The following is a 23,697-nucleotide window of genomic DNA, read 5'->3' on the forward strand; positions in this document are numbered from 1 at the left end:
ATGCAGTGTTACTATAATTTATCATAATATTATTATAGTTTTATTTTTAAGTTCATCTGAATGGATGCGCAGCGTACCTGTATGATGAACTGTAAACCTATCCCTCACGAGAAACAAGTAAAGAATGCAATAAACATATTCAACTCCCTCAAGGTCGCATTTGCATGCTGCATACGTCATCAAGCCTGGATAATTTCAGTTAACTGAGCATTAAATTCATGAGTCATAAGCATATCACAAGAAGTCACGCTTTACTAAGAATAATGGTCAAATTTCTAACTATTAATATTATAAAATAAGATCTTCTTTATGAAGTATGCAGCCTACAAATGCGACTTCTGGAGAATGCAGCCTTCCGTTTGAGAAACGGCCATTGTCGTGTTTAGATGTATGCTTCAGTCACCGGTCATGCTGAAGGCGTTCCCCATAACGACTGCTAGAGGACATAGTTTGATGTTTCCCCTTGAAGGGGAACTTTTAGCTGCTGTTTCAACAGAAGCCACTAGGTGACACTAATGATTTCTAATTCAAATTGAGATTCCTTTTTTAAATTGAAAACATCATACAAAGGATATAGATGACTTTTAAACCATTACAAACAGGGTAAATATTGTTTTTGACATCAACACAAACATATGGTATAACACCAAACAGGGATGCTGGACACATCCATTTCAATCCTCCCATGTTCCTGTTTGGAAAATAATAGGGTGTGTTCAAAATAATTCACTCAAATCTAAATCCTGTCTCAAATCAAACAACCAATTCAATGCATGAAATATAAACACATGCAATTCTTCTCACAACACTGCTGCATAAATGCTGCTCATCTGTTGTAGTCTAACAGGCCTTACAGCAAGCAGATAGAAACAATTCAATGCCATTTTCTTGAAAGGACCCCAAGACTTGATTATTCACTAGTGACATGACAGGTTCTTAGTGAACAAATATATGCGTAAAAAAGGATTATATGTTTAAAGCTTGTACTCCCACTTTATTGGCTTGTCCTTGTGGTACTGCTTTTCTATGGTTGTTCTGTACAACCTTACTTATTATAGTACAAGCCAGTGGTCATATCATTTTTAATAATAATAATCAGATTTTAATAGATTGATTGCATCATGGACAAATAAATAAGAGGCTAATGAGGCAACTCAGCCCCAAATGGACAAAGTCACAGTAGGTTCTGTTTATCAGAGTTCAGCAAATAGTTGCCGTCCAAATGATGCAAGTGCCTCACTTTTCATTGGCTGTTGAAAGATGAACTTTACCTTCACTTTACTCAGGATAAAACATTGATTTTTTTCACCCCCACAAATAAAATAAAATAAAATAATAATAATGTCAATAATAATAATAAAAAAATACTTTTGACTTTGAAACAATTGTTGTATGGATTTTTGTATGATTGTGTGGTCGTATGTGTTTTCTCTGGTAATTAATATTACCCATACATAAAGCTTCTTCTTCTTCAGGTTTCTAATTTTATAGGTCATAGGTAAATAGTTGTAGGATTTTTAATCATATTGTCAGTGGTGTTTAGGAGACAGTAGCACTGAGAGACAGTAAATAGATTTTAAACACAAAAATATTGTGTAGAAACCTTATTACACATAAAACTTGACTTCTATCACTATTTAAGCAACTCAAGCATCAAATGCCAGGCTCATGAGTCCAAAGTCAGCGCTTGATGGCAAAATAGATTAATATGGACTCCAGACCACTGATATGGGAGTCCAGACCAGGGATATGTTGGATCAAATGGAAATAATATAAAGTTTATATTAATTTCTAATATCTTGATTCATCTGCTACAATGATTTAGTTTTTTATTAAAAATTCAATGCCTTTTGCCAGCAGATTTTTTGCTTAATTGCAATTATAAGTCTCTTTTTATTATCAATGTTGAAAACAACTTTTGCTGCTTAATATTTTTTGTGGAAACTATACTACAATTTAATTTAATAAATACAATTTAATAAAACCCTAAAAGCTTTTAATAATAATAATTTAAAAAATGCTTTTCTTTCCAGCAAGAATGCATTAAATTGATCAAAAGTGACAGTACATACATTAAAATCATTACAACATTGCAAATGAATGCTGTTCTATTCAGATAAGAATCCTGATAAAATGTATCACGGTTTCAAAACTATTATGTATTCAAAACTCTTTTCAACATGTATTATAATAAGAGCCAATATTAATAATAATTGAGCATGTTTTCTGAAGGACTATGTAACCCGTGATGCAGAATGCCTCATTAATCATAATTCAGAAACTACTTTAAGTCCAAACAAAACATCAATGTCATGGTAAATTCTGCAAATAGTGAATGTGAGTTAACCCCTCTTACATAACATTCCCTCACGTCCCTCTTTTATATTTGTTTTTGATGTCATTTACATTGGCAAGCATCTCTGGCACTAAATTGTTTACTTATTTCTACCTGCGGTGTATATTATAAAGGTCTGGACAAGAGAGGAGGACTTTTTCTTGGTTGAAGATTTACCGTTCGTGTCCATGTGCAGCATGAGAGAGCTGGTGATATTAGCAGCTTTGGTCTCGGCTCTACACGGGGCCAGTCTCCCAGCAGAAACTGATGTGGAATATAAGTGCCAAAAAGATCAGGACAAAATTGCTACATTAGAAGCTGAGAGGTTCATTAATGGCCATCACCGCCATGGATACAAATTCAAATTTGTCTCACAGGACAGTCGCAGTGCAGATGAAAAGGTGAGGTTTTGTGATACTGTCTTCCTTTAGATGTTTTCATATCTACATAATGTGTAAATGCATGATTTCAACCACAGGAAAAGAAGATATATGAAAAATAAATATATAAAAGAAAAACCTTTTTATGACATGCAAATTGCCTTGTTTCTGTGCAGAAAGATCCTTGTGATGTCATCTTGGGAATAACCCTAGAGGAAACTGAATGCCACATTGTGAATCCCAAACCTTTAGATCAGTGTAAAGCTAGAATGGAATCAGAGACGGTGAGCTGAAAGTCACATATTTTCCAATTTCATTTTCTAATTTCAGATTACTCGCTTGCCATAGAGTGACTTTTGTGAGCTGTGCATCCATTTAACAGCCTTTTAATATTTCCCCTAAAGAAAGTGACAGCAAAATGTAATGTGACAATCTCCAGTGTTGAGGGAAAAGCAGCTGTGAAGCGTTATATCTGTGACACTGAACCAGGTAAACAAATCAAGTAGAATTATTTTCTTTAGAAACTTGACATATCTAGCCTTGTCAAAGAGTACAAAAATGTAATGCAACTCCTATAATTAACGATTCACACTGTGATTGCATTTTGTGCCTGTATTTTGTCCCAGGTTCACATGAAATGCTTGTGAAAAAATGCCCTGACTGCCCCAGTCTGCTGCCCTTGCATGACCCGAAGGCTCTGGAGAGTGTGAAAACTGCCCTGCAGAAATTCAACAAACAGTCTAATCACAAGTCTTACTTTAAACTGATGGAAGTGGGAAGGATCAGCACACAGGTGATGTCTCCCAAACTTGAGTTACTCTTGAATATTTTATGCAATACACAAGCAACACAAGCCCGACTGCATGCACCATTTCATTCCAAAGTTGTGTCAAAATGCAACTCATTAAGGCCTTGATGTACTCAAGTTCTTCTGAGAAAACAGCAGTAAAGAAGGTGTCTGATCACAGCAATGTGGATTGTTTGGTAGATCTTTGCAGAAACTTCATTTGGTAAGCTTCTTCAAACTTTCGAAATTAACTCCAAATGAACTTTGTTATTCCACTTTAATACTGAATTTATTGTCTCAGACAACTGAATGTAAAGGCTCATATACTGATGACAATGACAAATTAATAATATTCAGAAGAGGATCTATGACTTCTGGAAGCACCTTTTTTAGTAGCTTAGATGCAATAGGGTCTAACATGCATGTTGTTGGTTTAGATTATTTAAAACGTTTATACAATTCTTTCTCTCCTGTAGTAGAGAATGAGTGGAATTGTTCCTCAGAGGATCTGAAGCAATACTGTAACTGTTGACTGCATGGTTGCAATTTTATCTTTAATAGTATCGATCTTGGAAGTAAAGTTATTTATAAACTCATTACTGCTGTGCTGTTGGGAGATGTTAACACCTTTTTATGATTAATTTTTCGTTAATGTAGCCACTGTATTGACTAAATACCTAAGAGGGTGTTTGTTTTCTTCTAAAAGAGATGAAAATTAAACAGATTTAGCAGTTTTTAAGGCTTTTCTGTAGGAGAAAGTACTTTCCCGCCATGCAATACAAAATACCTCTAGTTTTGTTTTCATCCAGCTGCGCTCCATTTTCCGAGACACTCTCTTTAGTGTGCGAGTGTGTTCGTTATACAACAGTATCACACTGTTTTCTTTAATCTTCAGTAAGTATAAAGGAGCAACCATATCTAAAGTGCTAGAAAAGAGAGAGTCCATAGCTTCTGTTACATCATCACATTTTAATGAGCTATTAGATATGCTCAGGAAGGACTATACACAAGACTAGATAATGATCTGAGGTAACATCGCTCTGCTGCAAAATTTCTATGCCGACAATTCCATGTGACAGTACTAAATCTAGAGTATGATTCTGACAATGAGAAGGTCCTGACACGTGTTGTCTAACCTCAATAGAGTTCAGAATGTCTGTAAATGCTAATCCCAATCCATCTTTTTCATTATCAACATGGATATTAAAATCACCAACAATTAAGACTTTATCTGCAGCCAGCACTAACTTGGATAGTAAATCAGCAAATTCTTTGGTAATATCTGTATGGTGCCCTGGTGGCCTGCATACAGTAGCCAGTACAAACATCACAGGGGATTTATCATTAAAGCTTACTACTCTAGATAATGCTATATGAAGCACCATTACTTCAAATGAATTATACTTGAAACCTGACCTCTGAGAAATACTGAGATTATTATTAGAAATTCCTCCATCTTGCGAATTACTCTTGTTTAGAATTTGACAATGCCTTCCATTGAAGAGATGCTCGTGCAAGAATGCATATTAAGTATGTTCAATTAAATCATATGTAGCTCCTGTGGATCTAAGTAGAAGTTTCTGGCCTCACACATCAATTCTGTTGTATCAGACATACTGTGACACAAAGAGACAACTTTTTGAATATGGTCATTATGCTTTTTGCTTGCAAGTGGTTTGCGTGTTAACAGAATATTTGTCTGTTTTGTTAGTGGATGTTTTCGGGTCAAAGCTACTTTGCTCAGTTTGCCATTATGGAGACAAACTGTACAAACAAGGAGGCACTCCAGAAAGAAGAAGCATGCAAGGCTTTATGTTGGGATCAGGCTGTAAGTGCACAAGAAGTTTTTTTTACTTTATAACTTTTTTTATTATTATTATAATTAAGGCAAGACACTACAGGCAAATTAACACTACAGGATTTTTTTTTTTTTTTCAGGGCCTATTCACCTGTAGTGTCTTGCCTTAACAGTAGGCCACTGAAGTTTCTTCAGTCTATGTAGTTTTAAATACCTCTCTCTTTCCCTAGCGGTATGGCTTCTGTAAGTCCTCCAAGGTCGGAACTGAGGAACCAGAAGTGGAATGTGAGCTTTACGAAGCTCAGGTATACATCTCAATAGCATACTCTTAAATTGGACCAGTAAGACCCAGATATTTTATCTGTCTAGCTGTAAAATGCCTTTGCTCTATTTGTTTCCAGAACATAACTCATCCAATGAAACACCCTGCTCAGTCAAGAAGAGACTGTAAATTCCATGGTCCCCCACGCCCCCACCATCCAGGACATCAACCAGGACATCACCCAGAACATGCAGGGCATGACCACAAAGATAAAATACCTGGTCATAGGGGGCGTCCAGAACTCCGAGGCCATGACCACAAGGACAAAACACCTGACCAGAGGGGCCGTCCAGAACACGCAGGCCATGACCACAAGGACAAAACACCTGACCAGAGGGGCCGTCCAGAACATGCAGGCCATGATCCCAAGGACAAAAAACATGATCACAGGGGCCGTCCAGAACACGCAGGCCATGATCCCAAGGACAAAAAGCCTGACCACAGGGGACCCCCAGAACATCCACATCTCTGTCCAAGAGGCCCTCCAGGAGTTCCAGAATCAGCACCTGAAGCCCGCCATGAGTTCCCATGCCATGGCTTTGTAAAAATACCCCCTTCTATTTATCCAATCTGTCCATTCCCTCCACCACGTCTTTGCTGGACCCCTCCAGGCCTTGTACTCCCTGGTCCTCCTCCTTCTCAGTAACTAACACTAAATTCTGTGGAGGAACATTCAGATTTCATCCTATGTTGGCAGGTTTTAAAGGGCAAACATTCAAAACTGAACAACATAAAAGTGTTAATGTCTCCAGAATTTTCAGTCCAATAAATATCGTTTACTGACCTGTGTGGCTGACTGATAATGGTCTCAAAACACAACTGAGATCACAGCTGACATTTTTTGAAATGGATACTGCAATTTTACAAAACTGTTGTGATAAGAAAATCAAATCACATGTAACAAGTTAAAGTTTAAATGTTTTTATGTTTGAATACCTGTAAATGGAGAAGCTGCCAAGAACAAAGTTCAAAAACAAAGCAAACTTTAAAAAACATCTTTAAAAATGTGACGTGATGTGTAGACCATCCAAATGCACACACACATTAGTATGTACAAACACACCACAGACACACACCCGGTGCAGCCTTCGGGTTACAAATCTGGCTCTCTATCCATTTGGCATAAGCGATCCAATTTTCCTTGGTCTTTTGAGATAAGATTTTCTAAGGACTTAGATATATTAGATAGAAAATATATTATAACTTTAGCAGCTATGATAGCAGCTATTGTTCTTAACACCAAAATAATTTAGAATTAAAGTAGATAAGAATTAGGAATCATAAACATTGTACTTCTCCAGGGTGTGAAAGTACACACCCTGTAAAATAGGATCCCTATTTTTGCACAAATGCATCTAAAAAATCCCAAAAGTTTGGAAAAAGTGGCTGAAGTTTCTCTGATAATTTCAGTCTGATTTACTGTGGACTGACATAATGTAAAGTAACTTTTTAAAGAGTCTGTTATTGAGGAATCATTTAAAATCGATGTTTAAAACTCAGTTAATATACTGTGAAGGGGTTGTTTCTTAAAAAAAAAAAAAAAAAAAAAAAAAAAAAACTTTTTTGGAATTACATGCAATAATATATCATATCACATGACCCTTTTAATCATACAAAATATTGTGCTCACAACATCTCTACAACAACATGATATTGACTTTGCAAGCTCCAAGTAGCACAGTCCAGAGATCACTGTGACACAATGCTATGTTTACATGGAAGGGTTTAAAAAAAAAAAAACAAAAAAAAAAAAAACATGCAAAGTTTGGAAAGCTATAAACATGATGAATTAAAATGTAGTGTTCTTCACAGTCTAAAGAGCAATGAAATCATAAACACATCACTGCTCTGGATCGTTTGATGACATTTTGTTAGAAGACGATTAGTTTATCTAACAAAATTGGATCAGAAGATAAGGTCTCAGGGTTCATTCTCAGAAAACAGTGCCCTAAAGTACACACACCAAAGTATCAAAAGGTACTAACTACTAAACCTTAAACCTTACCCCAGAGCTCTATATTATTTAAACCAGTCATAAGTATAATATACAACAAAATACAATAGAATACTGTACAATTGTACAATTTATTTATATATTATATGTATGTATGTATGTATGTATTTCATTGATCTTTCCTTGAAAATAATTTAGAATTAAAAGAGATAAGAATTAGGCAAATATAACATGGACAATTACAAATTCTGCAATTTATCAAATACACATTTTATACACAGTAAAAATACACAGACACTGAAATGGCATTCTTTTTAGTAGTAGTATATATTTGTTATTATTATTTTAGTTCACATCCCCCTAAATGTTACACTGCAAAAAAAAAAAAAAAAAAAAAAAAAAAAAAAAAATGCTTTTCTTGAAAATCCTTCTTGATTTAAGAATTTTTAGATATTTTGGCTGGAAATAAGACACAAAATCTAAGTAAGAAAAGCATTTTTTGCAGTGTAATTATTTTACCAAAATAAAAGGGATTATACAAAATGCATGTTATTGTTTATTTAGTACTGACCTGAATAAGATATTTCATATAAAAGATGTTACATATAGTTCACACGACACAAAAATAATAGTTGCATTTATAAAAAATGACCCTGTTCAATAGTTCACATCCTCTTGATTCTTAACACTGTGTTCTTACCTGAATGATACCCCCCACCCCCAACTCTTAAAGCATTGTTTTTCCTTCTGGAGCATCAGTGAGTGTTTGAATCTTCTGTAATAATTGCATATGAGTCCCTCAAATGTCCTCAGTGTAAAAAGATGGATCTCAAAATCATACAGTCATTGTTGGAAAGGATTCAAATAAACAAAAATGCTGAAAAACCAAAAGACCTGAAGGATTAGTCTTTCATGCTAAATATTTTATTCAGGTCAGAACTAAATAAAACAATAGCATGACTTTTGTATGATCCATCTAATTTTGGTAAAATAATTCACATTTTGCAGATTCTGCATAGTAAACTCTTGACCTTAACTGTGCAATTCACAGGTTCCTGAAAAAGATCCTCCAAAACTTTCAGTGTATAAGATAAAACCACTCGCCTCATGTTGCAACAAGTGAAGTGTTACAAAATCCTCATTTGCATTGATTAGGGTACAGCAGAAGTTCGCAAACTTTGGAGGTATTTGAACTCACCATCCAACAGTATGCCATACAGGACTGTAGCATGTCGCAACCTGCCCTCTCCTTGAATCAATCATCCATATGATCACAGTCATTGTGGAGCCCACTGATAAGAGTGAGTGTGGGGGCTGTGATGTTGAGTGAAACTGTATCATGTGTCAGTAACCTATCAGGAGAAGACAGAAGGGTTTGTGGCTTTTATATGACATATATATAAGCTTCCATGGACCATCTAGATTTTGTTGCTGTGTCTGGAAGAAAGACTGCAGCTCCATCATGAAGCAGTGTGTGGTATTGATGATGGCCTTCCTGTGCGTCCATGGGGCCCCTGTGGATGTTCTGACCCCAGGATCCTGCCAAGATGCAGTAGCTAGTGGAGCTGCCGCTGAAGCTATGAACAAAATCAATCTGGATCGCACGGAGGGCTACGTTTTCAGCCTTGATCGTCTCACCAATGTATACTACATGAAGCATGTGAGTCATTTTCAGGTTCTCATGTTCTTATAGATACTTTTTCATCCCACATTAATGAAAAGAGTAATCATTCAAATTCTTTTATTAGTCATTTAATCTCAAATATGTTTCTAGGGAACTAATTCGTACAAAGCAATGATTTAAGAATCAAATTCTGGATCAACTGAAATTGTTTGGTTAAATTATATTTTAATCTGGTGTCTATTTGCAAGGATGCAATACCTTTGCATTTTGCCTATAGATTTTAACAAATGTTTATGAAACTTTCTCTCTTTTAGGGAGAGTCAGGCATTGTCTTCTATCTCACATTCAATGTTTTGGAGACCAAGTGTCATGTCATCGGCAAGAAAAACTGGAAAAATTGTGAAATCCGAAACCCTGAAGAGTATCCGGTATGGTTTTGTCAATTCTTAAAAAACATAAAATGACTCTCTGTTTGTTCTTCATTCTAACAGCCTTTTCAATCAACAGGTCTATGGACAATGCAAAGCAGTTATGTACATGAACAGAATTCACAGAGTGACCCGCCTGTACAAGTATAGCTGTACCGTCAGACAAGGTAATAACCAAGACCAAACCAGCTGTTTTTTTTACCATCATAGAGAAGGCAAATCTCATAAAATGACTTTCCCTTGGCAGTGCCTGCCTCCAAAATCAGAGAACGGTGCCCGGATTGCCCTGTACAGCTCCCTGAGGATCATGAAGCAGCCTTGAAGACAATGAAGATGGGCATGGAGAAATACAATAAAGAAAGTGCCTTGGCAAACTACTTTGCTCCTTTGAACATTACAAAAGTTTTCTCTCAGGTAAGTAAAACAAGCATGAGAAAGAATGGGGAAGCACTATTTTTGTACAGCTTCATCACTGTATATGGATATGATCATTTTTGTAGCTTCACTTTGGGAGATTCTACAGTGTCGAGTTCACCATCCAAGAGACAGTCTGCTCTTCCAAAACCAACATAGCTGATGTCTCTAATTGTGAGGTCATGGGATGTAAGTTTGCGGTAAGTGACAAGAAATTTCTATAGGAGATGCATACACACTGTTAAAAATTGCTGTAAAAAAACGGCCAAATTTTGACAGTAACATGCTGTTTTCCATTAAAACAGTGCATTCTGGGTATTATTTGTCATTTTCGAAAAAGTAGCCTGCTGCTATGTATGGTGAATTAACAGCGTTCAAAATCGACACTCAGAGACTGTGTTTAAAATCAAACTCTACACCCTCATTCACTATTCCCTACATGAGTTTACTAATATAGTCCACCTTACAGAGATAATGAAAACTAATGAGTGACTTCAGACACTGACGAACAGCTGCTGTTAATGAGCAGAATCACTGATTGAAAGAGAAACAAGACAAACACAAGAACTATATAATTGACTTCAGCCACAGCCTTAGATGAAATCAACTGAACATTTAAACAACTCAACACACAGCTTTACCAACTTCACGCATTTCTAACCAGACTGATTTTATTTCTGTCAGATGTCTATAGAAGATCTTATTGAGAATGAACAGATGTTTAGATGATGATGTTTTATTGTTTTGTTTGACGATACCATTGTGGAGATCAGTGTTTGCTTTAATTGGGCTCCTGACTCTTGACATTAAAACATAGATATATTTGCTGTAACTGGGTTTTTACGATGCATTAGTTACAGTAATGCTGGTCAGTTGATGTCAGCTATGTCTAGTTGGGCATGAATGTCATCTACTCAGCTGGTTCTGAGTCTTCTGAGACTCATTAAGAGTTTATTTGTTGTTGCTTTTTTTTTTTCCACAAAGTGTGTTATAGAAAAGAAGCATTTAACAGTTAAAATTTAAAACTACTGTAGCATTTACACTCAAATAGAAACATGAAGAATCAGCATATGAATCTCAACAATGGTGACAATCGAAAGCTTCATGCTGCAATGCATGCTGGGTATCAGCACACTACAAAACCTCATCCATGACTTGTTCTCACCATTGTTGAGATTCATACGATGATTCTTGATGTGTGTATCTAAAATATACAGAATTTTTTTTTTTTTAAATGAGTGGTCTTTCTTATATCTGCATACCCAGTTTTTTTTATTTTATTTCACATCAATATTCAATAAAAGAAAACACACTGGATAAAACCTGTGTTATTACCAAACCATAAACAATTCCAGATTTCTTTGTAGTCTTTAATATATATATATATATATATATATATATATATATACATTTTTTGTCATAACAAGTATGTTATAAACATACACAATTACAACAACTAAACTAAAATTAACCTTACAATGTCAAGGTTCAACAGCCCAACTAAAGTAAACACTGATCTCCACCGTGGTAGTGAAAGAAAAAAAAAAAAACCTAAACCTCTGCAACTCTCTTCTGTAGACGTCTGACAGAAATAAAGTCAGTGTGGTAATAATTGAAGCTGCTAATGCTGTTTTAGGAGTTTAATCAGATCTTGAGAGATTTAATGTCTTCTTTTATTTCAGTTGATGTCATCTAAGGCTGTGGCTGAAGTCAGTTGTTCTTGTATTATTCTTTCATTCAGCAATTTTGTTTGTTAACAGCTGGTGTTCATCACTAACGCTCAATCAGAACGTGATCAATCATATAATTATCTCATTAACTTCAGCACTAATTCAGTATTACTCAAACACTCTGTAGTGTTGACACATTATAAGTGTTCATTTAAAACTGAGGATTTTGCTGTGGGTTTTAAAGGGTTAAAGATGTATGATGGAAAAAAACAGCATGAAATGTAATTTAACAGTAATAAACTGTAATTAATTTACGGCAACACACTGTAGAAAAACAGTAACATGCTGGCAACCAGAGCTGCCAGTTGATTACTGTTAATTCAAGAAAAAACAGTAATATACTGTAAAACATAACAGTCAGATTTACCAAGCAAATCAAGTTATTTTCACTAAAATATTAGTGAATGTTCATAGAAAAACAATTATGGAAAGTCATTAACTGGTAAGGAGAGTAAATATTTGATTGTGTCTAACTGATGTGTTTTTGTACAAGAGAGATCTGTTAGTTTAATTTAGTTTTGTGGGTCACCATTGTGCTGGAGAGTAGAGCTTGTGCTTCAGGCAATGATGAGCCACAAACACTGATGTTTTGCTGCTTTATTTAAAGACAGTAATTGTGGAATTGCTGATACAGTCACAATCTCTTTAAGCACTTTATTACACAAATTTGTGCTTTTGTTAGTTAATGACAATCTATAAAGATTTGAGTAAAAGTCGATTGCTTCTTTATTACACTTTAAGTGTTTGTGGGTTTATATTAAGAAATATTTCTTCTTAGTGGACTCAAATTAAATAAGTTCACTGTACTAACACCATATAAACAATAGTTTTTTTTAAAACTCAAATGGTTTGAAGCAATCGGTTTCCAAAATAAAATGAGTTACCACATGGTATAATAACGATAACATACTGTAAAAATGAAGAGCTGTAAATTAACGGAAGAGAGCTTTAAAATAACAGTATAATGCTGGCAACCACAGCTGCCAGTAAATTACTGTTATTTTACAGTGCAATTTTTTACAGTGATATACAGTTATCATATGTTGTGTTTGCCAGTACAAAGGAATGTTTATCACATCTGTTGCTGATCTTTTGTTGTTTAGCACAAAGGATTCTGCAAAGCCTCCCACAGTGTCACAGTTACTGGTGAAGAGAACCTCAGTGTTCAGTGTGAAATCTTTGAACCAGAGGTAAGATTACTCTCTTCCAATTTTTAAGGGCTTTCTTAAACTTGGCTGTCAATGCAGTAAAAAAGTGATTTCATATTGGTCTTACATGACTTTAGAAAAAAGAGGAAAAGGGCTATCCCTGTTTAAAAAACACAGCATATGCTGGATAGGTATGTTTTAGGTATGGTAGCTGGTTTGAGCTGGTTATGGTATATCTTTTGCTTAAGCTGGTCCTGAGCAACTATCTACTGCTTAGGACCAGCTTAAACCCAAAGTATACCTCAGTTTTGTACGCTGGCGTATGCGTACAGTTGAACACGCAATCTTTCAAAGTGTATTCCATTTGATGTTGTGCATGAACACAGGCAGCTGACACATGTCCTCTAGAAAGCTTCATCCATGTCCAGTATCTGCTGTATTTTTCCCTGTAAGTTATGAACGATAACAAAAATTTCTGAACTCTTTTAAACCAAAGCAGAGCTGTCTTGTACTCTCTCACCACAAGCACTTGTCAATGTGAGCATCTGTTGTTGTTGCAGTCTTCCGTCTCTTTAGTTTGTTTTCTATTGTGAAACAGTGGCCTGGGACAGTGTTGCCACCTTGTGGAACAAATTATTACTGCAAAATAACTTCAATGTGCATGTGCGACTTGTCCGTACAAAGTACTATTCTGATGACGAAATTCGAATTACGTACACTGTATGCCATCCCTCACGTACACATAAAAAGTGAAGTATACTTTTGGCTTTAGTACCAGCCTAAAGTAGCTCATGACTAGGGATGGGCATCGAGAACCAGTTCCATTTTAGAACCAGTTCCAAATTTCCAAGAACCAGGTATTTGAGAAGACACATGCTTAACGATTCCCTGTGTTCTCATTTTATTATGGTTTTAAAGTTTTAAATCAAATGATTTAAGCGCAGGAGGGGAAAATAGTCGCACACAGTTGCACACATATCTAAAATGCGAGCACAGTGTACAGCGGTCCCAGTGCGGGTTTCCTGTCTGTGTCCATTCTCAAACCGTTCCATGCATTTTCACTGCAGAAAAGGAAGGTTCAGGGCCAGATCTGACTTCTCTTTGACATTTAGCACACTATATGCACAAAAATACATCAGTATATCATCGTAAACACAGCCGCTTTTTGTCGAAAGTAACAGTGAACATAAACAGATGAGAAAGAAAACACATGTATAATTTTCATGAGTATTTTTAGATCCGCGTACATTCAATGTTAAAGAGAATACAGCCTATTAAACATGCTGCCTGTCATTAATTTTAATCCAAGAACAAAAAAAAATCATTGACTGATCTTGACTGAATGTCTTTCATAACTTTAATAAGGATTAATCTATACTTTATTCATGAAAAGAAAACTATGCAGTATTTTTTTAACTTTTGATTTACATTTCTGTACCTGGAGTCCTAATTAGGAATCGTTAAGAATCGAAATCGATAAGCAGAATCGGAATCGAGAAAATTCAAACGATACACAACCCTACTCATGACCAAATAAGGACCGGCTTAAACCAGCTCAAACCAGCTAACCTGCTACAAAACATACCTAACCAGCATATGCAGGTTTTTTCAACAGGGATGACGTTCTCTTTTACCAAAAAGGTAGGAAAACGTCAACATCCATAATGTCCTGTAAGCAGGTATAGTATACGAAAAATGTGGTTGTATAATTTATAGTTTTCATAAAAGCTCTAAAGCTGTCAAAAGTCATCCAGTGGACTTTTGCTGACAAATAAATGAGAGTAAATGCAAGTAATATGGAGAAACAATACACGTTGCTTATTTACATGTACTACCAAAATTGTAACAATACAAGGCTGGCTAAAAATCAGCTAAATCCGTTCCTTCAGTTGTTCTTTATGGCATATTCTTATTTTGATTGTAATTTGTTGATTTTTTAGACTGCTGAGGAGGAGAAGAAAAAACACTTGATTGGAGGTGAACTGGACCACAGCCATAGCAGTTCAGCTGGCTCAGCTACTGGACATGACCATGACCATGACCATGACCATACCAAACCCCACACACACAAACATGACCATGAGCACACCCCAGGCCACCACCACACACATGAACATGGCAAAGGCCATGGACACACCCACTCTCATGATCATGACCACGCTCATGCCCATCACGCCAAAGCCCATGAGCACAGTCAGGATGAGTGGGAGCACCATCACCACCAGTACGGTCACAAAAAGGGGGAGACCCATGAACACGACCATGAGTTGGCCCTGGACCATGAGCACAATCACAGACATCTCCATGAGCACGAGCACCATCACCACCACCACCACCACGATCACGAAAATCAAACCACAGTTAGGCGTCCTGATGGCATGGTCAATGTCCTTCCTCCCGTGGACAAGCCCATGACCCTTCCTTCCTTCCCTGACAAGCCCGCTGCAGGACCAGAGCAGCCCTCCACCCTCCCGTTCCACCCTGACCCCCAGATACCAGGACAAAGGGAACCCGCCATCCATCCCTTCCCTAACGGCATGTCCCCTGAGTGTCCTGCACAGTCCAATATTCAAAATGGACTACTCAAGCAGATCATCAGTGAGGATCCGCTCTTTAAACCCACTGTGTAGAGACCTTTGAATATTTAATGTACGTGTAATAAATACTGCAAAAGGTAATATTATGCTTTGTGCAATAAAGCATGTTTAGCAGTCATTGTTGCTTGTGTGATTGGGTTTATTTTCAAATGTACAGCAGTCATCTTCATTAAGGTATGGTGAAGTTGAGAAAATACATTACCTAAAATGAGTAACCTGGAATATGTTACTAACTACAGTTTTCATCAAGTAACCTTTAATCAGAAATGGACTACAATTTGTAACTAATCTACCCAGCTCTGCTTGTGACTATTTTTTAGATTAATTTTATCTAACTTGCCTTACTGATGTAAAAAAAAAAAAAAAAAAAAAAAAAGCATAGAGAAAGCAAATTTTTGATATCAACATTATAAAATGCATTAATCATTACAAGGGTTTCCCATAATGGGCTTAATGCAAGAACTGCAGTGAGTCTGTGAGCTGATAAAATGCTAATGATTAATTAAAGCATAAAATAAAAGTAAAATAAATTATTTAAACACTTGAAAAAATAGAAATATTTAATTTGTTTATCTGTTTCAAATTACAAATAATTTGCTGCCATTATGTGAATAATATGTAATCATGTAATCCATAACTATGCTGATGCGTTACATCCGTTGCTTGTTTTGCTTATTTACATTTGATTTATTGTTACTACATCAATTTACATTTTAAAAAGTCCAGCCATTTTTCTAAATTCTTATAAAGTGCAAGCATCTTGCTTTAGTAATATTTATTAAGAATTTTCTGATTAATGTTCCAACAACATTTAACAGTTCACTTAAAGAACAAGTGACATAAACACAAGCAAAAACATCATACTTTAAACATAGCCCACATATTGCATATATACTCAATGTTTGCAGAGCATCTTGCCGTTTTGACTGCCTAATCATTCATATTCCAGAATCTGTATTGAATTTGAGGAATGTAACTGTATCTTGATTCAGTTTGGCCTGTTCCCACTGAAACACAATTAAAAAAAAAACCTGCCTCAATGTCACTGAGAAAGTGAAAGACAAGACTAATTTGTGATATTTAAACAGAGTAAGATCTACATGAGGTTAATTAAAAAATAAAAATAAAAAAAAAAAACATAAAACCTAAGCTCTTGATTCTACAAGAGAAACTTGTTTCTTATGTTATGTAGTTTCATAGAAAATAAGATGTATGCAGTGGACACAATTCAGAGGTGTTTATTCCTCTTCATGTAGAGCAGGGGTAGGGAACATTGATCCTGAAGGGCTGGTGTCCCTGCAGAGTTTAGCTCTAACTCTGAAATACAAAAAACAACAAACAACAAAACAACAAAAAAAAATCTGCATCCTGAAGACCTTGATTAGCTTGATCAGGTGTGTTTGATTAGGGTTGGAGCTAAACTTTGCAGAGACACTGGGGCTGCTTCTCATTTCTTATTTTTGCATCCTTGTTTCCTTCACGCTTGAGTGGTTAATGAATATTCCAATATTCAGCCTTTGATTCCTCCATCTTTGCATCTTTTCCTTCCATCCTTCCCTCGCATCCTTGAAGGGTGGAGCTAAGATGAGCTGTCATTGAATACTGGAATATTCTTGACCACTCAAGCATCACTTCAAAGCTTCATCAGCTGCGCTAAAGGAATCTGTCTATTTGTTGTTGGGCGTTATTTAAGTTCGTTATTTAAGGCATTCATAAAAAATGTGAATAAAGCAAGATGCCCTGTTTAAATATATGATATTATTTAAACTGCAAAGGTAAAATATAAATGTAAATTATTATGACAGATGTAAAGAGGGAGAAGAATTTATATATGTGTCATATTTAGTCGATAAAACACTTCCGCAAAGGATACACCTGTGCATCCTCGCTCATGACTCCTCAGGAAGCCTCCTCACCCCTCAATCCTCGCCTCCTCATGGCGTAATTAGAGAACTGAGATATCCTACAAAATTGCTGAGCTCGATTGGTTTCCGGGTCATAGGATGGAGGATCGAGGAGACGAGGAGGGATATTGAGAAGCACCCCTGCCCTCCAGGATCAACATTCCCCAACGTGATGTAGAGTTTGGTTCCAACACACCTGACTGGAAATTTTCATTGATCCTAATGATCTTGATTAGCTGCTTCAGGTTTGTTTAATTAGGACTGGAAATGAACTTGCCACAAACATATATAATAACAGTTTTGTGCTAATCTTTTAAGAACATTAAAGTCATGTGGCCTGTTGCATGAAGATACTGAACAAACTCTGGGTTTCAGAGTAGGTTTAGAGTTGACAAAACCAAACAAATTGGTTCAGCGCAGGTTCAGCTGGCTTACAAAACTCAATATAAACATTCTCTGTCATCTCAGAGTTGATCCAGAATTTGCTTTTAACTATGCAGCACACGCACCTGAAAGTGTCCCCTTACGAAAATTAACCATAGTTTTATTATAGAAAAAAGTGTAGTAACCATGTTTTTTGCTTATTGATTACCATTGGTATAATCATAGTTTAACTGCAAATAAGATGGCTAAACTATGATTAGTGAAGCAAGACCATAGTTAATTTTGGTTAATTTTGACCATAGTAACCTGCAGCAAACAGCCAATCACACAGAACATGGAAGCACTGGTTTGATTCACTTTATTGATTCACTGATTCAGATTCTTCTTGAGCCTGAAAACTCAAACTAAACTTAAACTTACCTAGGTAAAAAATGGAACTGGCTTCATGCAACAGGCCTTAGATAACAATGAACAGACATAATAGTAGCATTACTGGAGGAACATTTGTTCATAACTTTGAAATATTTTTGCCAGAACATTAGCCAAAGTTCTGAAAAGGTTACCTAGCTGGCTTGAATTCCTTCAGTTTCAGAAAAAATACTGTGCTCCCCATTCAGTTCATCATGTTAATTCCACTTTTGAATTCATCACTAATGTTGGAGTTTCTTGGTTTTCATTAGCTTCATTAGCTCTTTCTACTCTGACTAGCAACTGTCCAGGAAGTCTGCCTAAAGACTGCTGTCATACTCCTGATAGATTCCTGATTTCACTGCTGCAAGAAACTGCCCATCAGAAACTGCCCAGGCTTCTAGCTAGCCATTCCTCCAATCTTCAACCCACAGAAGAGTTGGATCATGTCCGGGAGGAATCTGATGTCCTTTTGTTACCACTCCATCTTGTGTCTACTCAGTGCCATTACCGGTTGGTGACAAATCAAGCATACACCTGCTCTAGAAACCATTTTGTTGTCTTCTCCACTATGCTGACACAATGCTGTTGTCTGTTAAAAGAAGGTTGTGGTCCATGATCCACCATATATTCCTGCACTTTTTGCCTTGCTTCAGACATTTCTTTCAGGGTTCACCTTCATATTGGGACAGGGTTGTACACAATTCATTTTTGAGCAATTTGGAGCAATTCTCTTGAAAATCCTCCAAATTATTCAACAGACCACTGGAAAGAGGTTCACCTCTACTATATCTGGGGAAATCATAAACATCCGTCCACAAGCCAAGCCACTTTTCAGGTTCTTCAATAGATGTGAGTTGAATTTAATACTGCATGTGAACCATGTAAAGGTCTCAAGTGTCAAATAATGTAGACAGCATTCTTCACTCAGTTGGGTAACTTAATTTAGCTAACTCAAGAAGTGTGTCATATATGTTTCAAAGGGCCTCAGACACAAGCACAGATTGCTGTTTTAATGAGTAGTGATCCTTATTCCTCCTGGCAACAGGTACTTGAATCAACTACGTCTGCTTTTAGAGTGTATGGAGTTCACCTTTTTCCTATCTATTACACCAAGTGCCACAATATTTCATCTTGCATCTTTAAGAACATATGAAGGACTATGGGGTCATCCTATACCAACTAAATAGTTAAATTGTACACATTTTTAGTGGTCAAAAACCAAATGTGGATGATCTTGCAAACAGCTCTTTTGTGTATTTTTAACAATAATAAGCATTATGTTTATAATAGTGATGCATCAGTGTGGAATTTCAGGGCCAATAACAATTAAAGCAGCAAGCAGCATTGAAAGGGCTTACCACCACCTGTTGGTTTTAGAAAAACAGCGAATGTGGATATAGGCATGGGCATGTTTAAGTACAATAATTGGAAATGGCAAATATGGCACAAAACTCGCAGAGAACATTCAAAATAACATGACGTCCTGTTGGGTTTGGGACTTTGTACTGGGGGGTTGCCTTTTTGTAGGTATCAGTGTGTTACATGTGCCTACCAAATTTCGGGCATGTATGTACATAGCTCGAGGGGCATTTCACTGAAATTTAAAGTATGACCTCCAGCATCCCTGCAACCCTACATAGGACAAGCGGTCTACAGAATGGCTGAATGGATGAATAAAAAGTATGGTTATCTGAATTAATTGCTATTAGGTTAAACAGAATAGAATAACAAACTTCAGAAAGTGCAAAATTACATTAAAACCATATAGCAAACATTAAACAACAGCACACATAATACAAACACAAATCTCAATATTTACAGTATGCCAGAGAGTGTCTGGCTGGAGCATACAAGCACACAGTAATGCTGGATTTGCTCTAGATGGCAGTATACTCTAAAAAGTCTTTCTATTAGATCAAACTGCTGCTTTTTTCCAGTAGATGGCAGCATAGACTTGAAAATGAAATCCAAAGTTTATCAAACTTGCACATTTCAAAGTTCTTTGTAAAATGTGGGAACAGCATTATCAATGTATCCTCAGAACTCAAATGCTTTGTTATGTTTGGACTTTGAGTTTGGCAGATATAGGTAAAAATGGACTTACAGCCTAAAAGGAGGCTTTGCTTAGTATTCCATAGTTTTCCCTCTCACCAACAGATGTCTCCACTGATCACTGATTGTGAGACTCCGCACATGTTCGCTCTCTTTACACAGATGTTGTCCATATGAGACTCTGGTTGGCTCTTCAACAGTAGGGGGGGCGCAAGCAGCCTGTGCTTATATCCTGAATCAGGCTCTTTACTCTGGCCATAATCATGTAGGCTGCTTTCAGGCAGGAGCCAGCCTCATCCTCACACCGAGCTCAGACCGTATGAGGAGTAGGGATGGCCGGGGGACGCAGAGGACTAGTGGCCCCTCAAAATACTTTTCTGGAGAATATAGTCCGCCGATCTAATGGTGAGAAAAGCTTTTCACAATTTCTTACTGGTGAAATAATTTATTCTGCAACATTACTGTCAACTCACTCCACGTGCTATAGCTGTGCTTTTGGAGTTTATCATAACCATATATATTACTGTTCAGTTCTCTGGGTTTCATACTGTTGTATTACAATGATTTTTTTCATATCTTTTATATGGCACTTCATGCATTAAATGATTTGTTTATTGAGACTGCTGTGCTTTTGTATGTATATTACATATTAGAAATATATTATATTACATGGCATATATATTTGTATGCAATTTTAAGATTTAGGCATACAGAAAAATACACAATCCTTTCAACAAGTTTATTAAAAAGGTGTTTGTTCTTGCTGTAACTCACTTTTTTCCTTTCAACTTTTCAGTTTGGACATTTTCTCATAGACAGACAGGTATATAGCTGGTGTTTTAATGTGATTCAGTCCCATCCATCCCTGTGGTTCTGTTTCTGTTCATCATTGTTGACTTTGACATCTGTAGTTTGTAGATCTAGATCAGTAGAAGTGATTTCTATTGTCTCTTAATTCATTCTTTGCATATTATACTGTTCATGTGCTCAGTTTTCTTATAGTTACGTAATCAAGTGAATTTGTGGGAGGCTTCAGTACTCTAACGATAAGGACACAATTTGGATTTTCAGAGATCTATGTTCTGCACAGAAGACTGCTAATACTCAAAAATGATAAGCTACTGTAATCGCGCCTGCTGGTGAAATCACATTGTAGGACAAAAACATATATATATTTTTTTTTTTTACCTTGGGTTAAAGTAATCCTGTTTGATCTTGCTTTATACTGTTTATGCTCTACTGTAATTAGTTATCAGTCCTTGGTAGATTTCACACTGTACACTTGTAAACCCTGGGTTTATTATTCCAATGAACTTTTTCATTTTTTCCTCATGCTGAAACAAAAAAAAACTAAATGAAAAACTGTGGCTGTAGAAAGGTCATGAATATTTAATTAGGTCATTTATGATTGGCTGTCTGTTAGAAAACAACTCACTGTAACATTCTTGCTCTGGATTGTCGGATAATCGTTTATATATACATATATATATATATGTAATCGTACACAAACTTGTTTAAAATTAAATAGAATGTTGGCGAATCCTCTGGAAGCACTTTCTCAGAAGCTCTCTTAAAAATGCTCACTATTTGGCTGCTTTGGCTTCAGCAGTTACCCTAGATAATGATGAAAATACTGTGCGTATTATAATAAAGTGGATGCTAAAAGGATGTATTTGTTATCCCTTTTTGCTACCTGTCACCAGAGCTCAGAATAATTGATAGCTAATGGGTTTGGGACTGTGCATTACTTGTGGTGTCGTTAGCATTGTCATGACTATCATGATGGCATCAACAAGAGGGCTAAGGTAACCAAAGATAGCTACACTGCAACAATAAAAATGGGTACAAAATCTGCCACCAGGGTTGCCAGGTTTTCACAATAAAACCTGCCAAATTGCTACTCGAAACTAGCCCAAAACTAGCCCAATCGCATTTCAAGGTGGGCCCACTGGAAAGAATTATGCTCTGAGGGGTAAAAAACACGTTTTTTGGTACGGTTTGGTAACATTCGGATTCCAGGGGCTAAATATCACATTATTGTTGTCACTTCAACCCTGCGGACATGAAAAACAACCCGTGGCAACAGTGTTAAAGTAGCCCAGTTCCACGGGAAAAGCGCGGACTTGGCAACACTGTCTGCCACTGGGGTTGGTTTCTTTTCAAAAGTTGTATACTCTAGGTACTAATGTGTACCTTTTAGAAACTTATTTGCATCCTTTAGGGGTAAATTAGGTACAGAGGTGTACCTTTTAAAAGGGTGCCGCCCCAGTGACAGCTTTTGTACCTTTCTTTCTATGGAATTGTTTATTTCTTCAAGAGTAAAGGTGCGGTCACATTTACTCTTATTCAGTGAATTTTCGTGGGTGAAATCCAGTCATTTCAACAGGAATCCACATGATTGTGAATGCCGCAGGAGATTTCCCCAAAGATTTCAAATTGGTTATGTGAATTTACTGTTAACCAACAGAAATCTGTTTAATTTGAAAGAGACTTTTGTGTGAAACGTGATTCGTACACTGTTAGTAATGATTCTAGAGTAAATTAGTATTAAACAATGGATTTAGCCCTGAGAAATTTCACTGAAATTTGGCTATTGTGATCGCACCTTAAGACTAATGTGGGAGTTTATTTTTCTTGTATCAGAATTAGGTCTTCAGACCCCTTTTATTATTGCAGACACAACATAATCTAATCACAGTATGAAATATAAATAAATAATGATTCATTACTTTCTGCCAGACACCAATTTTGTTTTGGGGAACGCCCAAATTGTGGATTGGCCTATAGTCTACAGCAATGATGGATTCTGCAAGCTGTCTGGATACCACCGTGCTGAAGTCATGCAAAAGAGCAGCACATGCAGGTTCAACCTTGTTTTTTTGTTAAACTGCATGTTATATTAGTGTTAATGAACAAATCAGGACCCCTAAACCATGTAAAGCAGACTCATTTGCTGGTTTCTCCCTTATGAAAAGGCAACAGAGTTTTTGGATCAGTATTGTCATAGAGGTTATTGATTATGTATGCCTCTGTCCTTCTCTCAGCTTTATGTATGGAGAACTCACTGACAAAGAAACGTGCGAGAAAGTCCGCCAGACCTTTGAAAACTACGAGATGAACTCCTTTGAAATACTCATGTACAAGAAGAACAGTGAGTCGACTATTTGCAATAATTTGAAAGAGTTCATGCTTATAATATCTGTCAAGTAATTAAAAAAATGCTGATGTTGCAGGGATGCCAGTGTGGTTCTTTGTCAAAATTGCTCCGATCCGAAACGAACAGGACAAAGTTGTTCTTTTTCTCTGCACCTTCAGTGATATCACTGCATTCAAGCAGCCTATTGAAGATGACTCATCTAAAGGTTTGACACATTTCCTATCACCCCAGACATTTCATTACATGTAAATTGCATTAGGAAAGTGAAAGTT

At 36.4% G+C, this 23,697-nt stretch overlaps 3 protein-coding genes across 3 annotated transcripts in view; all 3 read left to right on the plus strand.

Moving 5' to 3' along the window:
* Nucleotides 1-2,472: 2,472 nt before the first annotated feature.
* ahsg1 (alpha-2-HS-glycoprotein 1) lies at nucleotides 2,473-6,405 on the plus strand. The gene is made up of 7 exons (XM_051094639.1): nucleotides 2,473-2,736; nucleotides 2,892-2,999; nucleotides 3,120-3,204; nucleotides 3,342-3,508; nucleotides 5,214-5,330; nucleotides 5,531-5,605; nucleotides 5,702-6,405. The coding sequence occupies exons 1-7, from the start codon at nucleotides 2,524-2,526 to the stop codon at nucleotides 6,266-6,268; spliced, it is 1,332 nt and encodes a 443-aa protein (XP_050950596.1). The 5' UTR covers nucleotides 2,473-2,523; the 3' UTR covers nucleotides 6,269-6,405.
* Nucleotides 6,406-6,548: 143 nt separating this feature from the next.
* Nucleotides 6,549-15,591, plus strand: fetub (fetuin B). Its single transcript, XM_051094638.1, has 7 exons — nucleotides 6,549-9,236; nucleotides 9,515-9,628; nucleotides 9,708-9,795; nucleotides 9,876-10,042; nucleotides 10,129-10,242; nucleotides 12,876-12,962; nucleotides 14,861-15,591. Exons 1-7 carry the CDS (start codon nucleotides 9,039-9,041, stop codon nucleotides 15,548-15,550), a joined length of 1,458 nt encoding a protein of 485 aa, XP_050950595.1. The 5' UTR covers nucleotides 6,549-9,038; the 3' UTR covers nucleotides 15,551-15,591.
* A 4,950-nt stretch (nucleotides 15,592-20,541) lies between these two features.
* Nucleotides 20,542-23,697, plus strand: part of kcnh1b (potassium voltage-gated channel, subfamily H (eag-related), member 1b) — a 56,903-nt gene continuing 53,747 nt past the window's right edge. The window contains exons 1-4 of the mRNA XM_051094637.1: nucleotides 20,542-20,673; nucleotides 23,008-23,131; nucleotides 23,313-23,419; nucleotides 23,502-23,630. Of these exons, the coding sequence (XP_050950594.1) occupies nucleotides 20,601-20,673; nucleotides 23,008-23,131; nucleotides 23,313-23,419; nucleotides 23,502-23,630 (433 nt within the window). The 5' untranslated portion in view covers nucleotides 20,542-20,600. The remainder of the gene's footprint in view (nucleotides 20,674-23,007; nucleotides 23,132-23,312; nucleotides 23,420-23,501; nucleotides 23,631-23,697) is intronic.

The sequence above is a fragment of the Labeo rohita genome, chromosome 22 (genome assembly GCF_022985175.1).
Source record: "Labeo rohita strain BAU-BD-2019 chromosome 22, IGBB_LRoh.1.0, whole genome shotgun sequence".
Classification (NCBI taxonomy): domain Eukaryota; kingdom Metazoa; phylum Chordata; class Actinopteri; order Cypriniformes; family Cyprinidae; genus Labeo; species Labeo rohita.

Excerpts from the sequence above, each read along its gene's own strand:
- ahsg1 (XM_051094639.1), top strand. The coding sequence starts at position 2,524 with ATGTGCAGCATGAGAGAGCTGGTGATATTAGCAGCTTTGGTCTCGGCT. Across the intron at positions 5,331-5,530 it reads CTTTATGTTGGGATCAGGCT|CGGTATGGCTTCTGTAAGTC; the intron begins GTAAGTGCACAA and ends CTCTTTCCCTAG. Across the intron at positions 5,606-5,701 it reads GTGAGCTTTACGAAGCTCAG|AACATAACTCATCCAATGAA; the intron begins GTATACATCTCA and ends ATTTGTTTCCAG.
- fetub (XM_051094638.1), top strand. The coding sequence starts at position 9,039 with ATGAAGCAGTGTGTGGTATTGATGATGGCCTTCCTGTGCGTCCATGGG. Across the intron at positions 9,629-9,707 it reads GAAACCCTGAAGAGTATCCG|GTCTATGGACAATGCAAAGC; the intron begins GTATGGTTTTGT and ends TTCAATCAACAG. Across the intron at positions 9,796-9,875 it reads TAGCTGTACCGTCAGACAAG|TGCCTGCCTCCAAAATCAGA; the intron begins GTAATAACCAAG and ends TTCCCTTGGCAG.